This window comes from Eucyclogobius newberryi, unplaced genomic scaffold (genome assembly GCF_026437365.1).
Source record: "Eucyclogobius newberryi isolate DKJ021-1_F unplaced genomic scaffold, fEucNew1.0.hap1 SCAF_1, whole genome shotgun sequence".
NCBI lineage: Eukaryota > Metazoa > Chordata > Actinopteri > Gobiiformes > Gobiidae > Eucyclogobius > Eucyclogobius newberryi.
The window spans coordinates 14,387,733-14,403,273 of NW_027315723.1; the positions used below are offsets into that span (position 1 = coordinate 14,387,733).

General features: G+C 39.6%; 1 protein-coding gene across 2 annotated transcripts in view; it reads left to right on the forward strand.

Annotated features, from left to right (window-relative positions):
- LOC140346403 (interleukin-1 receptor accessory protein-like 1) overlaps positions 1-15,541 on the forward strand; it is a 351,979-nt gene that overhangs the window by 188,738 nt on the left and 147,700 nt on the right. For both annotated transcript variants that reach the window (XM_072432558.1, XM_072432477.1), the window contains exon 5: positions 953-1,103. In XM_072432558.1, coding sequence (XP_072288659.1) covers positions 953-1,103 — 151 coding nt within the window. The remainder of the gene's footprint in view (positions 1-952; positions 1,104-15,541) is intronic.

Sequence of the window (15,541 nt, forward strand, 5' to 3'; positions counted from 1 at the left end):
ACAACGACCCTGAGCACGCGGCCAGGAGAACAAAGGAGTGGCTACAGGACAACGCTGTGAATGGCCTTGAGTGGCCCAGCCACAGCCCAGACTTGAGCCTAATTGAGCATCTCTGGAGAGAGATGAAAATGACTATGAACTGAAGCTCACCATCCAAACTTGGGATTGGGAGCGTCTGCAAAGAATAATTCGAGAAACTGCCCAAAAACAGGTGTGCCAAGCTTGTAGCATTACACTCAAAAAGACTTAAGACTGTAATTAGTTCCAAAGGTGTTTCAACAAAGTTTTGAGGCTACGAATGCTTACGTACATTTTGTTTTTTTATTTTAAAGCATTGGCAAAGAATTCAAACGTTGTCATCATGGGGTATTGTGTGTAGAATTTGAGGCAAATGAGGCAAATAATGAATTACATTTATTTTAGAATGACAGAAGCTTGTAACGTAACAAAATATGGAAAAAGTGAAGTGCTGTGACTACCTCCCATATGGACTTCATGTACTTGGGCCTCAAAACTCCTGCCATGGCCACAATAAAGGGATACATTTGGAATTTGGCTGCAGGAAACAAGGCCATCACAATGAAATGACACAAACCACACCAATGATCAAAGACTGGAGTGACATAGTAACAGACGTGTCATTTCTTTGACTAATTTGGAAATAAACAAAATTGACACACTTTGGCCTAAGTGGGGGTTTTATTTTCATTTGAGTGTGCTGTGATCTTGTTTTGTTGAATATTTAGTGCTACTTCAGTTTGTTTTATCTAGATTTTTGCCCTCTGGTCACGTTCTGTTCTGTGTTTTTTACTTTTAATTTCCTCAAAATTAAGGTACAGCTGTAAAATGCTTTTTAAAATGATAATAATAGTTATACTGAATAATAACATATTTCAAAGTAATTATGCATATGTATGGTTCAGCAATTAATTATGTTCTTATTATTATTCAGGAATGTAAGCCAAAGCAGTGGAGGACGAGCATCGAGACCAAGGACAATCTGTACATCAGGAAGGTGCGAGAGGAGGACACTGGGAACTACACCTGCGAGCTCCAGCTGGGAAGCTTTGTGGTGCGCAAGACTACCGAGCTCTCCGTCACAGGTAAGAAAGCCTCAATGTGGTGGTTTTTGCTTCTAAAAAACAACAATATATTTGGTATATTTGGTTTCAAAAGTTCTGGGGACATCTCTGGTGAATCTGAATACAGTATGATGCTTTTATCCTTCAGTTCGATGTAACTCACAGTTTGTAAGTCTGTATTTACATGTAACCCAAACCTAGTGTTGTACTTAATAAGGTAGGTACAATGAATTAAGATAAAGTCTGACCAAATTGACTTCAAATAGTTTTGCCAATTTTGATTATGGTTAAACATGCAATGCCTATTGAGCTTCTTGGGCTGCCATAGTTTTGTTAGAGTTTACATGGCTTTAGTAATGTCAGTATTGAGTCTTGTGCCTGTGTAGTTGGATGGATAAATAAACATCTGGTTTAGTGCCTGTGCCATGTGGACAGGCTGCAGTTTTGAGTGTTCGATTCCGGCTCCGACAATTTGCTGCAATGCACTTCCTCTCTCTCTCATATTACCATTTCACACGGCAGGGTTACAATTTAGTCAAGGCAAGTTAATTTATAGAGCACAATTTTTAGTAATTGTGCTTTACATTACAGGAAAGGATGCATTAATAACAGCTGTAATATAATATTTATTTTTATTAAGAGTACAAGAGGTTTTTTAGAAGAGTTTTTCTACAAGAGTGTTTTTATATCTTTATCTTATTTTTTTATTATTTACTTCTGTGCCTAATCTGTGTTGCAACACTGGAATTTCCACATGTGGGACAAATAAAAGGTTATTTTATCTTATTAAAACCAAAATGCAAACAGATGAAAAAAAACCCATAAATAATCATTATAAATTGTCATTTTAAAAGGGAACAATGTACTCTTTGTCTGACTTTTAATTGCAAAGTAAGATTTTGCTGTGAGCCACCTCAGCACTTTGCTCATTGGACTCGGGAACTATTTAATGCCAAACTCAACGTGTGACAGATTGCTTTGCTTTTTACCGTCACTGTCACAGCCAAGGTTGACACAGCAGTTGATCCTCTATATATACGACCCCTATGTCCCCTGTCGAGGCTTATCTGATGGGGCTAAATGTCCAGAGCGCTAGCTAGACCACGCTTTAATTAATACAAATCAATTAAGAGACCTGATCTACAGCTTAAGTTGGTCTCATGGGCAACATTTCTACGCAATCCTTTATAGATGAGGCCCATGAATCCCATTGAGAATCTTTGGGACGAGCTGGAGAAGGCTTTGTGCAGTGGTCACTCCCTCCATTATCAATACAAGATCAGTTGGTAAAAAATAATGCAACACTGGATGGAAATAATTATTTTAATATTGCAGAAACTTATTGAAACTATGCCACTGCGAATATGTGCTATAATTAAAGCTAAAGGCGGTCCTACCAGATATTAGGGCGTGTGCCACTTTTTTTTGGACAGTGTATTTCCACTTTTTGTAGTTAATTTTCATTGTATAAGTGCCATTAACAGTTTTGATGGAAATACATATTGCTTCATTCTGACATAATGTGTTGTTCATATCAAAATATCAGACAGGTAAAGTGGTCCTAAATGCATTTGAATTTGCAGCTTCATTACCACAACAATATAAAAGTTGTTACATAATCTGCTCTTTCAGATGATAAAATGCAGGGATTATTATAAAACATCCCTCAGTGCGTGAGATGGAAAGTAGAGAACTGTGAGGAGAATCTCTAAAACTGCAGCTAATTGCTTTAGACCTGGTCTAGTCCTAGTTTAGGACTAGGGACTGGTTCAGCTCTTATGGTGAGGGTTCTTAGTTTGCTGTGGTCAGTATCTATCAGCTTTATGCCGCGTTCTAGGCACCTGAATTAGACCTGGTATAGACCTGTTTTCTGCCTTTTTAAGTCCTGGTTTAGTTTTGGATTAGATTGGCTTTAGTACTGGTTTAAAACCTGCTCTAGTACAGCTCTTGTGGAGCCTGGTCTGCAGTTATCAACAAGGTGTTTAAAGAGGAACGTACATGATGGTAATATTTTTTCTTGATTGTATTGCTCAAGTACTGCATTATCAGTCATAGCAGTGCACTAAAACAACTCAATATTCACTTCATGTCCTCTAATAGAACCACTAAATAGTCATATAATGAAAATGAAATAAGCACCTACCAAACTGGATTGGGATCACCTGTTCTCATCCTCGGATCAGACCAGAATAATTACAACCATCAATTAAAAGAGCGATTATGTCTGAGAAACCTTGCCAGTAAGATAGATTCCCATGATTTTTGGAGTTCACATACTCTTGAGAATCCATCTTGTTAGACTCATACTGATTCGTTTTTTCTGTTTGCACCAGTGGTTTAATGGGCCAATCACATGGCATTTAGGGCCCACAGGCGGGACTGGAACCAATCACAGAGGCGCATTGTGGTTGACGACCGTACTTCTGCCTATTTTAGGAGAAATACGGACTCATGTAACGTTATTTTTTTCACATTGTGCCCCATCACAAACCTACCTTCTATAATTTTTTTCACTAGTCCAGGGGAAACAGATTTTATTATATAAATGCATTAATAAAATATAATAAAATAACTAGTTATCATAACCAAGAAATTAAACAAATCTAAATCACTGCTGCTGCCACTGCACTCAGTGATTTATATGCCTTAATGAAAAGCAATCTACAGTGATGCAGTCGCTGTATCAGACTGTTGTGGTGAAGAAGGAGTCGAAAGACAAAGCTCTCGATTTACCGGTCAATCTACGTTCCTACCCTCACCTATGGTCATGAGCTTTGGGTAATGAAAATATTTGGGAAAGAAATATGTTTCCTCCGCAGGGTGGCTTGGTGCTCCCTTAGAGATAGGGCGTATAGCTAATGCTCCTCCACGTTGAGAGGAGCCAGCTGAGGTGGCTCAGGTATCTGTCCAGGATGACTCCTGGACACCTCCCTCCGGAGGTCCCATCGGGAAGATGCCCCAAGGAAGACCCAGGACACACTGGAGAGACTCACATTTTTTCATGACACCATGTCAAAGTGCACATTATTCACAAGGAAATTCTAACTGCTGAAGAGATTGTGATTGTTGGGCGGCAACCCATTACCATGTGTTTTGGGTCATGTTGCTCAAAAATATTAGAATGAGATCAACAAAGCGCCTCAGATGGTCTTTGACATCACCATCCCACTGGATTTCAGAACTACTTAGGCTTTAAAACTCCTGATACAAAATGAACAAGCAATAAAGGACTTAGCCGGCATTCGACTTAAAGGAATGATAGACAATGATAGCGTGGACAGCCGACTAGTTCTCCCACATGTCAATCATTCCTTGCGTGCTACTGCACACCTGCAGACTCGTTCCCAGGATAGCAGCACGTTTCCTTGGCTGCGCATGCGTGGTTAATATGCCGGTGTGTGTTTAGCCATTTCCTTCAGTGTATGGCACAAAAATTACGACAGAAAAAGACTGTGTTCGAGCTCAGAAGAGACAGAAATCTGCAGAGACGAGAGATGCAATCCGATCCGTCCCGCTAATAGAAAAACGCACGTGTAGCAGCGGGGCTGTTGCGTGCTTCCGCACAAGGTTTGATGGTAGGCGGCGTCTTGGAAACAATTGAAGTGTGGGGGGTGAGTGTGCGCATGCACATTTAAAAAAAAAAGGGACTAACAGTCGCTTGAGTTCTCGAATCAGCAAAAAATCCTCTATTATTCCTTTAAAATATGTTTATCTGCCTGGGCTGAGCCCCACCCCTCACCAGTTCCTGGCAACGCCCCTGGTAGTACCTATTACATTTGTGGGAAATTGTTAAGTTTGTGGGGCTAACAATGTTGTTTGAATACTTTCCTGATGCACTGTAAGAAATAAAGTTATCAAGAGGTAGAAAATAATATTTAACACTCGTTTAAACTGCCCTATAAATACCTTGAATGCTAAATACTTCCTGGAACATTTAGCTGTCAGGAGAAGAATAGATCGACTTGAGAATTATGAAAAATCAATGTGTTTGAGCTGTAAGTGCATCCATCATTCAGACTGAGGAGGAATACATTAGAGCTAATGACATAAGGGAGGTGACAGGTGATGCACACAGGCACACAAGTATAAGTAACACAGGGGATTTATAATGCTCAACAAAGCTTTTAATTTTATCTTTTAGAAATGTTGTAAACTCAAAACAATGAAATAAAGTTGCAGTTAACGGTCAGCCCCTGCATGTCAACATGGAGGGGGTAGGGAAAACAGGAATTATCTGAAAGCCTCTGCCTTGAGCCGGCCCAGGGAAGAGATCCTGGGACAGGCCCACATGAGCCTGGGGTGCAGTCCAGACTAGACTGCAGGAAGAAAAGGCTGAATGCTGCATGAGAGGGCTGTTGAAGCGTGACATCGGAAGGTGCACAGTGCTTCTCACGGGATTTCTCCTTCTCCTGCCGCCCTAGGCAGCTGCTCACCTCGGCCACTTTGACCACCTCACTTGTTCTCATTAGGGGTCGTGGACTGGAGGACAGGAGGCCAGCTTGTCTCCGGGTTAACACAGAGACATAGACACACAGACAATCACTCTCACATTCATTCACTGGGGGCAATTTACAGTTGCCAATCTACCTAACACATTCATGTCTTTGGACGGTGGGAGGAAGCCAGAGGACCCTGAGAGGACATAAGAGGTCTAATCGAACCCATGTCTCCTTGTTGACCGCTCTGCCACAGTGCAAGATGTGTTTACATGTGCATTCTTAATATGCATTGTTCCGCCCAAACACATGAAATACAAAATATGGTGCATGACAGAGAGTGGGAGCAACAACAGAAGAAAGAAAGAAAAACACTTACGTAACACCAAGCATACAATGAAATTAAAGGAAAGGAAATTACGGGACATCTCAAGTCCCATCTGTCCCAAAAATATCAGATTTTTCCATTTTTCCATGTCATATGGTAATTATGGTTGTAATAACTCCTTATTTGTAAGTGTAAAAAGTATTCTTTTGAATTATATATATATATATATATATATATATATATATAATTATATAATTATTATTTATATAATAAATAATTATTTCCTGCTATGACAACTGCTTGACTTCTAACAATTATTATCTTTACCATTACTTTAACCAATACTGTGAATAATGTAATACTACTTTTCTCATGTATTTATTCACAACCAACAATCCTACTTCTAGTAGCACTACTACATTTCCTTAATGTCTGTATACTGCCGTATACTGAATGAGACCACAAACAGTGCGCTGCTTGTAAGTTCACGTTACAAGAAGCAGGTTAATAGCATTAGTTTTGCCTCATTAACCGCAATGACAGCCGGCTCCACCTCACATCTCCGCTCCACTCTTCATCTCTGTCCTTTATGTATGCTGTAATCTTCCATACATTACAACAAAACTTTACAACATGAAAGGAATTTAAAGGTGCATTATGTTTGAGTTTATGGCCTTGCCCGTGATATTCCACAGTTTGGCATTAAACGTCTCTATCAGGGGATTCCACGAGGTCAAGTTACAGGTCAGAAGCATGTTCTTCAAGGGGAGCAATAAAAACAGCAGTAATTGAATGCATGTGAAATGTATTAAATGCCATACTGTTCAACATTACAGGCAACTTTACATTGGCAAAGTTACATAGTGCAGCTTTAAATAGGCCTACAGTATGTACACTGCTCCACTCAGCAAGGGATCTTTGTCAAATGTTGGTAATTATAATCAAAAGTTGTCTGACCTTTGTGGCGTTATGGGAGGTTGATGGTTGACAAATCTATTATTATGCATGTTCTTTTAGAGTTTGGACCCTGATTCAGAATTGGTTTAGTTCTAGTTTGATAAGTTATCTGTTCTAGAAAATGTAAACCAATTTTAAGGGTGTACAGTAGCAGAGTGGTTAACCCTTTTTTAATAATAGGGTTGTGGTTTCAAAATCCAGTATTAAAAAGTTTATTTTATTTTGTTGTCTGCAGTTTGCACTATGTCTCCATATTGCATTAAACTTGTATATCTCCATGGAGACAAGCAGGGGACACCATCATGTCAAGTTACAAGTCAGATCTGTGGAGAAGGGAATCCGATCACTGTAACACAGGCACACTTTTTTTTAAAAGGTTATTACAAAAAAAACTGTAATTGGATAAATGTCAGATACGTTTACTGTGGAACATCCAATACAAAACACAAAAATACATAGTGCACCTTAAAATGAAGTTTAAGATGTTTGAAAGGATACAAAATACTTCTAAATAACTGCATCCGACTAAGAATATTCAGTTGTTTTGTTGTGCAAATTTGGGAGTTGTAAAAGGTAGAAATACATTGCCAAGTGCATACTAGACTTTCTTTGTGTAAATAAATATAGTAAAGTACATATAAAGTTCAAGGTGTAGGATAACGACTCTGCGCCCCAGGCAAGAAGTGGTAAATTTGTTGAAGGTACATCGCCCTTGTGTTTGTTTTGCCTGAATGTAAGTCATGTTTTATGCATTTGACAAACACAGTCCTGATCAAAAGGAGCAGGTAGTTAGAGTTTCAATGGAAAGAAAATAAAAATGTAAACATGGACCACAAAAAAACTCAAGCAATTCTGAAAAATAACCAAGAGGAAAGAAGAGAAAGGAGTTGTATTTCTCTGAAGACACGGGCTATACAGGGAACAACGGGACTGGACTTACAACGGTGTGTAGTCTGGAGACAAAGATACAACTCAGAACAAGACTGGAATATAGCAAGTTAAAAATATGGTTTGTGGTGCCAAATAATACCATAACTTCAGATCTATTATAGTATTACTGAATAACTGCGGACCTTTCCCAAGGACTAAACCATAACTAACCCAAGACTAAAAACGCTCTAAACCACATCTGGTAGATACTAACCACTAACCTAGGCTACGTTCACACTACAGGTCAAATCAGATTTTCTTGCCTATTATGTGACCAGTATCCGATAAAATTTTTTTGAACAGCACAATACTTGGAAATAGGTCCGTTATGTCTCCGCACTTGTACAATGCAACTTCAGTCTGAACGATCAGGTCCTGTTCGCCACATCTAGCTGCATTCTCCAGACAAACATTTCACTTTTTTTGTTTTAGTAATCAAATTTAAATGCATTCAGAATTTATTCCCTGTCCGATATTTTGTGCCATGTACTATTATAATAAAATACAATCAGACTTTGCACGGATACATGGACTGAAAGGGCACATAGTCCTTACGTGAGCCTGTTCGCTGTTCTTAGCACTTTTCTCTGTAATTCTCTGGATTAATTTACATTGCTGTGAAAATGAAGGTCAGAACAGGCTTGTTACCTTTTAACCAGCGTAAAGTTTCAAAGAGGAAAGTCTGTCAAATTACCTAAAAAGTTGGTCGAAGTACTGTATTTTGCGGAAAAAGCGCACCAGATTATTAAGCGCACCATCAGCTATTTGTGTACCATGTGTACTGGTCCATAAATAAAGCGCACCGGATGATAAAGGGCATAAGATAAACAAAACAGACGATAAGTCAGTTGAGTCAGTTGAGCTTTATGAAACGCGTTCAACTCATTCAGCTCAACATTGTTCAACATCAAAACACACTGCTATCGCTAACAGACACGTTAGCATATCCAAATCAATTCTCAGTCAAGATCACTTGTAAACACGTAAAATACAAACACAGAACACACTCTGCTACCGCTAAAAGACACGTTAGCATATTCAGAACAACTCCCAGCCTCGTTCAGTTGCAACACGTAAAATACAACACAATACACTCACTTTTTCAGTTCATTCCTCGTCATCAAATCCTTCAAATGCGCCGAAGTACATCCGAAGTACATATAGCTATGACCAGACGATTTTTTACGTCCCGTGTCCCGGTTTAATGTCTGCTGGGGCGCAAATGGTAAAAGCAGCCAAAGCGCCGATAGTGCTCCGTGCTAAAATCTCTTTGGTCATGTGATCCCGCATCTCGGACCCACGCGGCAGTTCAGTGATGATTCCTGCCTTTTGATTCCCACAGTTGACTAATAGTTTAGCCCGTAAGCGCATTTCTAATAATATAAGATGTTTCAGAGAACCAGGGTTAACTTCTTAACCTTAAGGTCTCTTGGCAGCAGCCATCTTGGGGTCCTTCATTTACCGGTAGGTGTCTGCGTTGTGCCTGACTGAAAATGTTGTTTACGTTTTGACAAAGTGTCACGTGTGCCTCGTGTAGGTAGACTACTGTTCCCAGAATGCTTTGCAAACATGTTGTTGGGACTTCCGGTTCCGGAGTACTGTAAATATAGTCGCGCATCGGCGTCTCGTGTCCCAAATCTTCTTTATACACCATGTACCACACAAAATATCTTCGCGGTCAGTAAGCACAACCAGAAATAAACCATATATTAAGCGCACCGGACTATTAAGCGCACGGACGGCTTTTGAGGACGTTAAAGACTTTTACGTGCGCTTTATAGTGCGGGAAATACGGTAGTTGCTGTAGTTGTTAGATGTATTTATTATTTGTTTATTTGTTGGGGACAGTGGATGTTGATGAACATAGATTATATACTTGCTTTTAACACACCATGGGCTCATTTCCATCCGTTGTCCTGCATTCTCTCTCAAAGACACACCCTCATTCACCATACTTGGACACTGGAGGTCAAAGGAGGGTGAAGAGTCATGCCCAAGGACACAATGGCAGTTTGCACTAGAGCCACAGCCGCCCCCCTGTGGCACCTGGCGTTCCCTGGGCTCTCATCCATCTAACAACCAGACGAAACGTGTTGAAAAGGTAAAAATGCTGCACAGTGGCAGAGTAAGAAGGTTGGTGAGGAGAAATGTTGTAGTAGTATGGTTTGTGTTTCAGTCTAAGCTTCTTGCACACTGATGCGTCCTTGGGCAAGACACCACCCAATTTCACCCATAGTTAGGCATTATGTCTGCCAGTGTATGAGTGCTCGTGGTGGTCTAGACTGCATACTTAGATTGGCAGCCGCTTTTCCATCCGTTTGTTGATTCCAACACTGATGGCAAGTGAATGAATAATGCATGAAATTATAAAGCAACTTTGAGTGTTACTGCATAATATTGTTACTTGTGGTCTTTCGAAGAAATGCAATAAACAAGCAAAGTAACAGGGTCAAAGTATATGTATCGTATTGCTTTAATGGTGCAGAATGTACTCTTAAAATCAATATGATATTTTTTGTCTATTTGTCAGTTGAAATACTAACCTGGCATACGTAAACCATACTGACGTTATAGCATAATATTAGCTCTGTAATAACCATCTGAATTGGCACCTGAAGAGTAGGGACTTGTCAATCACAGCAATATGTTTTTTGCTAAATGAATGTGTCCCTCTGTAAATCAGAGGTAAAAGAGGTTGTAGATGTTGTTCTGAATGAGACACATGATACAAATTAGGGGCCGTCCCAAGTTATGAGAGTTTTTTTATGCATGTTATATTCTGATTCCAGACCCTCCTGCTTTGGAACAGAATGTAGAAGGGACGTGGCTGTTAGGACACACACAGGCTGTGAGCAAACACTGGATCCATCTCTGGTTCTTTCGTCACGTCACCTTCCCCCACATCTGCAGCGCCTGAGCTCAACGTCTGACGCAAAACCAACAACCTCTGCCTCTCACTCTCCTCCACCTCCTCCATTCTCTCACTATCTTTTCTCTGTCTTTCACTCACACTCTTCCATCTCTCCACTCTCCTAACACCCCTCCTCTCTTTTTATGCCTTTCCTTTTTCTTTTCCTTTCTCTCCCTCTTTCTTTCTTTCTCTCCCTCTTCTCCCTTTTACTAAAAATCCCATCTTCTTGTGATGACAGAAGCTACGGCAGCAGATACGGAGGGAGAATGTGCCTTTTCATCAGTGCCTGTTTGCATCAGTCATTTCTATGGCATTCCAAGCTCTCAGCACGTGACGGATAGCCTTCTGATTAATTAAAGACATTTTTTCCTAGACTGCTTATTTGAACTGAAAGATTAACTGGCCTGGAGACGATGGCAGCCATATTGGGAAAGTATAGGGCAATATGCTAACAGTAGCTTTAGCGCAAGGTGCATCTTTTGCTATGGTGAGCTTAAAACTATATTCATATGTATTATTGTGCACATATTGATGCTATATTTTGTCACTCACGCTGCCAAAGACTAAAACTAATCCATCTGAAGAGAAAGCTGAAACCTTAGACTTAAAAGATGCACTATGTAGGTTTTCTGACAAAACTATTCTTATTATTAGCAATTATTTTGTGTGGCTATGTAGACATTCAAATCACATCAAAACAAAACAAAAGAACCATTACAGTAACTATACTGAACGAACCAGGCCTGGCAACTACTGAAAGAGGCTGTACTTGATGTTTACTGTTTTGAAACATGAAAAGCAGAACTAGTTCATTGCATGTAATAAAGTAAAATTGGTTTTGCCTCAGTACAGATACACTGTAAAAGCATCTATTCGGGTGAATGTAAGACCACAGCGCTTTCTCTGTATCTATTTATAGAGCTTTTTATTCTCTGAGAAGCAGGGGACGTGCGCATTTAGCATGCTAATGTTTTATCACGGACGGCAAAACTCGCTCTGGGCTCGTAAAAAACGGTTTTAAATTCATCACGGTTAATATTTTGGATGCGGGGAATGCATTAGATAAGTGGCGATACATGTGGACCAAACTGTTTAAAATGATCTTCCTTATTAATTTAGTCTTTGTTTCATGCTTTAAGGCTATTAAAAGTTTAGCTACTAGATTTCAATCATGTGACTTTTTTTGCTGTCCCAAAGTGGGGGTCGGGACCCCGCGGGAGGTTGCAGAGCATGAACTGGGCGTCGTGAGATGATTTCATGATTTTAAAATTGTGATACTGTATTACATCTATTTTGAAAACAGTGTGTTTTAGTGAAATTTGGTCAGATAGCGTATGAAACAACTAAAATATATACAAATAAACCTAATTTTGAAAGATTTACAACTTGAAATTATTACAGACGCCTATTTCATTTCACTATTGGGGTCCTGAGTTGGTTGTATATGTTTTTTTGGGGGGTCCTGGCCTATCTCCACCGTAAAACAGTCATGAAAAATGGCAACTAACTGAGACAATACTTCAAGAAGAGAGACGTTTTGGCGAGTCGCTGGCACAACTTAAAAGCTGTGAAAACAACTAACGTTTGCAGACATTACAGCTTGTTTCTCTGTGTACGGACAAGCTCTGAAAGCATTTAAGAGCATGCACTTCATGTCTGATTATAAAATAGAACACCTGGATGATAGAAAATGAGGCTAACGTCAAGTCTGCAAGTACAATAACATTTATTAGTATAGCCATGCAATTAATGTGGTAGTTTACAATGTGTAAACTAACGTTATCCAGCTCCTGCCTGCCTGTGCTAAATGTGCACAGTCTGGAGTGTTTTCTTCGAGTCCACCAGTTCCTCCTGATGGCAGTAATCCATTTCTGGTGACAGTCAGGGTCTAGTTATAGAAGAATTAGTGGCATACTTAGAAATTTTGGGGCCCAATGTGAAATTGAATTGAATTATTTTGATTCACCGTTTGTTCTGCATTTATTTATAAGATAAGAGTTTTTACCAGTGGCCCTGATCCACCTGTGATCCGCTCCTAAACTCAGCTCACTGCTTGATCCCTGCCTCCAGAGAAAACAGAAAGTGTATTAGCCCTCCGAGAAGTGACTGTGGGAATAAAGGAGTGTTGTAAAGTCTGTGCTGAAAGTGATTAGCAAGTGTTTCGGGGGTTTGTAGCAATGATGGTCAGGAAGGGCATCTGATTGAGGGCCCCTCCAGCTCAGGGGCTCAAGTCAAAATCAGCCTGCTGCCTAATGGTAAGTCCGCCCCAGAGAAGAATAATCCTTTCTTTTGAGACTTGTTGTTGGCACGGCCACAGCGCAGCAAGCAGCTTCCTTCCTCAAAATGGCAATAGCAACGATTGTACCATGTCACTTCAGACTCATGAATACAGAAATCACAGCTATGTACCAGCTATGTACCTCCAACCATATATTTTGTCTCATTCCCTCCAAAGCTGCCTGTTTGTCTTGTTCTGTTTTTGATGCTACAGCTCTTTCTGCATCCAGCTGCCTTCCTGCTTCCCCGCCTGTCCTCCCATGCAGTTCCCCAGTGGTCGGCCATCTTGATTTTTTGTTTCTTTTAGTTGTCCCTTTCGCCCAGCGCTGCCCTGATCACAATATAGTGAGGTGCACCCGGGCTCCTGTTGGGCTCTGTGTAGTTTTGTACTGCAGGGGAGAGGAAAGAAGTGGGCGAGGAGTGAAAAAATAATCTGAAAAGTTCACTGTGTTCTTCTACTCAAGTGGGTTTACCTGGTTACAGTAAATCAGAACAGTGTGTTTTAACATTGTGGTGCAGACCACCAGCATGTCGCTTTGCCTCTGTTCACACTTAAACTTGTCGAAAAATGTTGAACATGATCATTACAGCAAATCCAGTCTGCTCACAGTATGGTCCAGTATTTCATTTGATTGAAACTCACAATGGCAATGAATTATGGACTTTAAAAGCAGCACAAAAGACCTCCAGATGTCTACCATTGACGTCACAATCGAGGACCTTGTAAACAGGATTACTGAAACAAGCGTGAATGAAGCTAAATGCAACTCCAGGTGTTATTTTGATGCAGGAACAGTGTTCAAGACAGTAAATTTACCTTTAAAAAAATCCTTCAAATACATTGTGATGTCATCTGAAGCCCAGATATTTTTCTTGTTCCCTTCTGTTGCCATACTGACGACTCTGAAGGTTACTATGACCTATTTTAGTATTTTGTTTGTTCAGCCATTTCACTGGACTGTGATTGACAAAACTGTTAAAAGCCTTTCAATACACTTCATTCTATGTACAGTGTGTGACCCTGGATGTTAGAAACCAGGTCTGAAAAGGTTCAAACGCTGTATAAAATGTAATTACAAAATATATATTGGTAACTCCTATCCACCAATGGCTTCATTAGCTCAATTCTGACATTGAAACCTGATCCTAAGTTATTTTATAGTGGTGTGTGTCGTAATAGTAGGCTTGAAATTCTTGAAACTATGGATTTTTATTAATCCAGATTTGGGAGTGTTAAGGCTAATAGAACTCCCAAGTTTGATTGCTCACATATCTAGATTGCTATTTGAGTGGTATTATAATGTCTTCTGCAAAATAAATAAATCCCTATTTCTCTATATCTCTCTCTTTGCCAACTCTGTAGTTTAGTCAAAGTGAGGTCCATGAGCCATGTGTTGGGGGTCCCTAAACATTAATCATTACTTGAATACTACAATTTTGTATGATATACAATGGAAACAACTATATCTATTAAATATTTTGTTCAAATTTGGTTATAAACATGGTTGGAACTCCTGTATTTCCATTGTGGGGAACGATCCTTGGGATATTTTCATACCGATAAGGGCTTAGTAAATGCATTTTTTTTTTTTTTTGTGTAGCAGTTCATATTTCAGTTTTTTCTTAAATGTTAATACTTCTGGACCGTTTGAATCTTATTTCAATTATTTATTTATTTATTTATCTCATCTGGTCTTATTTGACCTCTTTTTCAAGGGTGACCAGGGGCAGAGTGAAAAACAGGACAGCACACAAATCCTAAAAAAAACCAAAAACATTTACACAATCAAGAGACATTTATCCCTATCAGTGTCTTCATCCCCAAAGATTAAACTACGGTATATATTTGAAGTGTTTCAGCATTTCCCCAGCCTTGCCACTTTGAATCAATATTTACTATACAATGAGGCCATCTACTCACAAAGCAGGTGAAGATTAGCAGCAGATGTGTGAGCAGATGGCACCAACATGGGGGAAAAAAAAAAAATCTAAATAAATAAATATTGCTGTTCAGGTGGTTGGACGCTTGCTTTCCCGTTGCGGTTACATTGAGACAGCAGAAGACGGTCTAATCCCTCCACATGAGAGCTCTTTGAACAGCTCAGGCCTCATTACAAACTGCGGGCCGTGCTTTGACACTAGATTCAGATTTGACCGAGAAAATGATGCTTTTGATGAATATGGGTTTGCTCGGGGAGGGAAGAATGGTTAGAGTTGGGGAGGAGGGAGTATGCAAATATGTTATTTATGAATCTTATATTTAGGGTTAGGGTAATGTATGCTATGTCACTTTTTTGATGGAGACTTTGCTGCCTCCATGGAGCTATTTTAGATAAACTCATACTGTACTTATACAATATCTTGCATGTATTCAATTACAAGTGTTGATTGAAATGAACTTGAAATACATGCATACTTACTGTGCCTTTAACTTGGCCTGGTTGCATCCTCTGAACATTCCAATGTCTCCATGTAAACAAGCAGGCACCACAAAAGTTACATAGTGCGGCTTAAAAACAAAAGAATATTGGTTTGAAGAAAATGTCATGCTTAATATTCTGTTGAAAGTGCTGTACATGATTTGTCTTACAGGGTGAAAAACAGAACCAGTTAACTTTAC